This window comes from Bos mutus, chromosome 23 (genome assembly GCF_027580195.1).
Source record: "Bos mutus isolate GX-2022 chromosome 23, NWIPB_WYAK_1.1, whole genome shotgun sequence".
NCBI classification, from domain to species: domain Eukaryota; kingdom Metazoa; phylum Chordata; class Mammalia; order Artiodactyla; family Bovidae; genus Bos; species Bos mutus.
In genome coordinates, this window is record NC_091639.1 from 18,938,944 (window position 1) to 18,944,138 (window position 5,195).

At 42.9% G+C, this 5,195-nt stretch overlaps 1 protein-coding gene across 1 annotated transcript; it reads right to left on the reverse strand.

Annotated features, from left to right (window-relative positions):
* Nucleotides 1-249: 249 nt before the first annotated feature.
* ARMH2 (armadillo like helical domain containing 2) lies at nt 250-4,793 on the reverse strand. Its single transcript, XM_005905767.2, has 2 exons — nt 3,019-4,793; nt 250-840 (listed from the first exon to the last, which is right to left on the reverse strand). The coding sequence occupies exons 1-2, from the start codon at nt 3,278-3,280 to the stop codon at nt 413-415; spliced, it is 690 nt and encodes a 229-aa protein (XP_005905829.2). The 5' UTR covers nt 3,281-4,793; the 3' UTR covers nt 250-412.
* Between the last annotated feature and the right edge of the window lie 402 nt (nt 4,794-5,195).

A 5,195-nucleotide genomic window follows, 5' to 3' on the forward strand; every position in this document is an offset into this window, starting at 1 on the left:
TGCGAGTAGGGCGACAGCATCCACTACAGATCAACAGCATCCATCTACATCCACTGGAGCATCTGTTGTGGCTGTGAGTTGGGTTTGGGTTTGGCATTTCTGGGTGCCTTAGCTAAATGTCATTAATAACCACACCCACCAAACACACCACTGCTTCTAACAGTTACATAGGTAATGTATCTTCCAGTGTATTCTCATTTTATAAACTTAATTTTTATGAGGTTATTTCAACAGGGGCACTTTTCATAAGTTTGGTTAATCACAGTAATGTTGAAAATGAATATACAGTTTTTCAACCACCTAAAAGAAAACGCTGAAGAATAACGTTACCAGCTCTTGTTATTTATTTCAGTTTTCCAGGGTAATACAGTGGGGTGCAGGCAGTGGCATCAGGTAGGTGGATTTAGAGAAATTAATGCCTGTGAAAACCAATGAGGAAATATAGCACCTCTGCAAAATTCTCGGGCCATCCAGACCAATTCTCACTGGCCAGTATTTGCAAGTGATATTTCAGAGAACTGCAGTGTTTAAGCTCCTGCATACAAGGCAAGTTATTGCATGTCATGACAGAGAGAACATAGCAAGCCCAGAATTTAACCAGGAGGCTGCTGTTTGTTTCACTTGTCATAGTAGACTCAGATGTGTCATTAAAAAGATCAATGAGAATAGGAATAAACTGCAAATGTTTGGCTCTTCTCTGGTTGACAGGGTTTAAGTAACACCAAGATGCGACACTTTGGAGCAGCAGGATCTTTATTTTTGGTACCATCTCGTAATTTTGCAACAAGTGAGCTACTTCTTTCATGTACTCAGCTGCAAAATTTCCAGCAGTGGGTCCTCCTGTAAAACAAAGCATTTGCATTTCCAGAAGTATTTGATATGTCTAGTAGCTAGTAACATGAGTGCTCCTGTGTTACACTCAGTTCTCCTCTCCCCCACCACCCCAAACTCCACGTGCTGCTCTGAAGTTGAGAACGTGTACGTTGATCAGCGTGGGGTTACATGAAGAGCACTGGGAGGTCCCTGCCTGCTCAGAGCTCTTCCCTGGTCCCTTCATTGGCACCTGTCAGTATTGCAAGATGAATAAAGCCTGGCTATGTTCACCTTGCAGATCTCCCTCACGGTTTCATTCCCAAGTCTTGGTCTTCAGTGCTTGAAGAAGTACCAGAACATTAGCGCAAACAAAGGAAAAACCAACAGGCTGAGCTGCAAGGTCAGGGTCTAAGTGGCAAGAGAGGTTTTTCCCAAGCTGTCCATCATTGTTCTGTTCTCCTTAACGTGTTTCTCAGCCCGGCTCTTGCAGATCTGGGGCCAACCTGGTCCTTGACTCCAGTCCCATCCTATACCTGAACCCCAGATCTTCCTAGTTCAAATCTTGAACTCTGAGAAGGTCATAGATAAGAAGGCCCTGATGAAGACAGTTTAGATGGTGAGGAGCAGCTGGCACAGTGGTCTGGATTCTAGCCACTGGAGTTTTGACCTGGCTTGGATTTCTCTTATTTGTACTACCACAGTTTCATGGTTTTAAGAATATTCTCTGATGTAAAGTGTTAGTGAAAAGCTGGCATGAGCCCTTTTCATGGTTCCCCACATGTAATTAAAGGATGCTGATCCCTTTATAATTAGCTAACTCTTACCCCCAATGCTGACCACAGCTCTGTAGTGAACTGAGCCTGCCTCATTAGTGGTTACGATTTATCCTCCCGCACATGGGTATTCTCCTGAGTTTCTGTCTTCTCTCTGGTCCTGTGCTAGTGGTTCTTAATCATTCTGGCACCTTAGGACCCATTGATCTTTGTAAACAGTAAATGTTTTCTCTCATGGACACCATTCTGTGGAAGTAGTCTATCAAACGGCATCAAAATAATTCATTTTCCCATTTAAAAAATAATCTACCAATGACACTAACAGCTATCAACAACAGCTTCTAATTAGGAGATGTGTTATTGAGGGCTGTCTATAAATTTTTTTTACACATCCTGACATTTATTAGAAAAAAAAAGTGAAGAGAGTTTGGATTTGACAGAACAGTGTGTCTTTAAATGGTTTGTGTTAGTTGCTCAGTTGTGTCCGACTCTTTGCTACCCCATGGACTGTAGCACACTAGGCTCCTCTGTCCATGGGATTCTTCAGGCAAGAAAACAAGTGGGTTGCCATTCCCTTCTCTAGATCTTCCCAACCCAGGGATAGAACCCAGGTCTCCTGCATTGCAAGCAGATTCTTTACCATCTGAGCCACAAGGGCCCTTAAATATAATTTCAACCCTTACCGCTTAATTTTCTAGCCAAGTGTACATTAATAGCTGTTTTTCACTAATGCACCTATTGACTTTCCTGGTATTAATAAGTGTTTTAAGAGCCCAAAGTTCTGATTTTTCTAAACTATTGCCTGTGTAATGCATTTTTTGCAAGATAAAATATAAAATATTAAGTAGTTTTTCCCTGTAAAAGGATTGACAAATCAATTCAGAATAGTCTTTGATTTTTTTATGATATTAAAAAAATTTATAGGCAATTTCAGTGTATATGTGTGTATATAATTTTAATGAATAAAAATTAGAAAGTACCTAATTAGTCATATCTGATGGACACATTCTTTTAAAACATGAGAGCCTTGTGTGTTAGTTGCTCAGTCGTGTCCGACTCTTTGTGACGCCATGGACTGTTCAGCCTGCCAGGCTCTTCTGTCCATGGGATTTTCCAGGCAAGGATACCGGAGTGAGTTGCCATTTCTTTCTCCAGGGATCTTCCCAACCCAGGGATCAAACCTGAGTCTCCTGCATTGCAGACAGATGCTTTACCATCTGAGCTACTAGGGAAGCTAGTAGCTCAGATGGGAGATCCTTGAGGAGAAAGTAATTAGTAATCATCTGGTGGTACAAAGATGAAAGGCTAATAATTTAGGCAAAGGAAATGTTATCAGACCCTTAAGATGAGTGCTAGGAGACTCACTGACAGTGTTAGAACAGGCAGAAAGGCTGTGGAACACCTCCATCAGTACCGCTGGTTCAATCAGTACCTGTAAAGGCCAGCAGTCCGATTCTATAGGCAGCTTGAGCTCTCTGTTCAAGGGCTAGAGAATTATCCGTCAAAATATTGCCAAGCGTCAGAATTTTTTCTTTATGAAAAATACTCTCAGCTGGAGGGATGTATTCTTCCCCGTTGTTACTGCAGAAGCCCTTAACGACACTCCAGCATTTCTGAAGGCGGTGATATAGCCCCGCGAAGCACTGAAGAACCTGAGGCCAAAACTGCACAAAATAAGCCTGCGTCTTTGCCATTGTGTGAAAAGGCCAAGGGCGCCCCAGTCACATCCCTGGCAGGAACAGAAGTGAACAGTCAAGAACTCTGGAACTCATCACTTAGCAACACCGTGGAATTGAATACACAAATCCGGGGCGGGGGGTTGGGGGCAGGTGGGGGCAGACATGTATGCTGAACTTTCTTCAGCCTGGCGTTGAGGCCTTCTGCACTTTGCGCTAAACCAAGCTTACATTCACTTCTCTGGTGCACAGAATCTCACCTCAAACCAAACTGGTTCCCCCTAACACACACTCAGTGAGGTCCTGTCTTTGTGCCCTGTGTAGGCGATGTCTATTAGGAACTTGCTCATTCTGCTTTGACTGTTCCAACGTGTCAAACTTTCCACTCATCTTTCATAGTATTATGCCAATTTTGCTTACTTGCTACATAGAGTTTTTCTCTACATCATAGATTTTCTATGTTGATCCTATTTTGCTGAGAAAATAGAAGCAGTCAAAAAAGAACTTCCAGGACTTCCCTGGTCGTCCGGTGGTTAAGAATCTGCCTGCCCACGCAGGGGACACAGGTTCCATCCCTGGTCCGGGAAGATTCCACATGCCCTGTGGCAACTACCCCACATGCTACAACTACTGAGCCCAAGACCAGGAGTCGCAAGGACGAAGAAGCCTGCGCACCACAACTAGAGAAAGACCGTGCAGCAACAAAACCCAGGGCAGCCCCCCAAAAAGGGGACTTACATCAGTTCTCGCCATCATATCCACCCTCTGACCTGTGTGTGTCCATATCCTCTGGCTTTCCTCCTGTTATGCTCCCTCTGTTTATGCAGATTTCAACCAATCCTCCTCACTCCATTCAAGGAGATTGTTCACAATCCTTCTTTTGCATCTCAATTTTTCCATCTCAACTGGGACCTTTGCATCATCAACAAGCATACTGTACCTTTTCTCATTTAAAAAAAACTGAAACAACTCTCTTGACTACATATAGCCTCTTCCACTGGTTATTCATTTTTCTGCTCCTCCTTATACAAAAACTCTTCAAAGAGCTGCCATACTTGCCCTTTGAACATTCTTTGAACTTCTCTTAAATGTACTCCAAATTGGATTTCAACCCTATAGCTCCACTGAAGTTGCTCATCAGGGTCACTGGGGACCTTCCCTCTGCTGAATTCAATTCTCAGTCCTCAGCATTTGTCACTCATTGCTCCTCGGAACACTTTTCTCACTTGGTTTCTAAGATGTCATATTCCTTTAACTTTTCCCCACGGGCCATCTTCCTTTTCCTTTGCTGTCTCCCCCTCTTCTTTATGGCCTCTGAATATTGGAGTGGCCTGAGGCTCAGTCCTTGTACCTCCTCTTGTTTTTTTATCTATAATTCCTAGATGAAATAAACCAGATGAAATAAACCATTCACATGCTGAAGACTCCCAATTTTTTTTTTTAAACTGGATTTCTCACCTGTACTCTAAACACAAGTATTTTCAATCACCAAGATGGTATTTCCATTTCCATGCCTAAGAGGCTTCCCCGACTTAACAGACCCTCAAAGCAGAATTCTTGGTCTTTCTCTCCAAACCTGCTGCTTCTCAGTTCCCCTGTCTTGGAAGATGGCATTCCATCTTTCCAGTTTTTCAGACTGAAATTTTTGGATCCACCCTTGGCTTTTGTCTGTTTCATATCTCAGTTCCAACTTACCAACAGATCCTACTGGCTGTACTTTGAGGTAGAAATTTGGATGCCTGTCCAAATCTGGGACATTCTACAAAATGTACTTGTCTGTATTCTTCAAATATTGTAAGGTGGGGAAGTTTAAAGGGTGGGGGCACAACTGTTCCAGACTAAAAGAACCTAAAGAGGAGGGTCACCATAGGATCCAGCAATCTCCCTTCTAGCCATGTATCTGGAGAAAACTAATTTGAAAAGATATATACAC

Excerpts from the sequence above, each read along its gene's own strand:
- ARMH2 (XM_005905767.2), bottom strand. The coding sequence starts at position 3,280 with ATGGCAAAGACGCAGGCTTATTTTGTGCAGTTTTGGCCTCAGGTTCTT. Across the intron at positions 841-3,018 it reads CGGACTGCTGGCCTTTACAG|GAGGACCCACTGCTGGAAAT; the intron begins GTACTGATTGAA and ends TTTGTTTTACAG.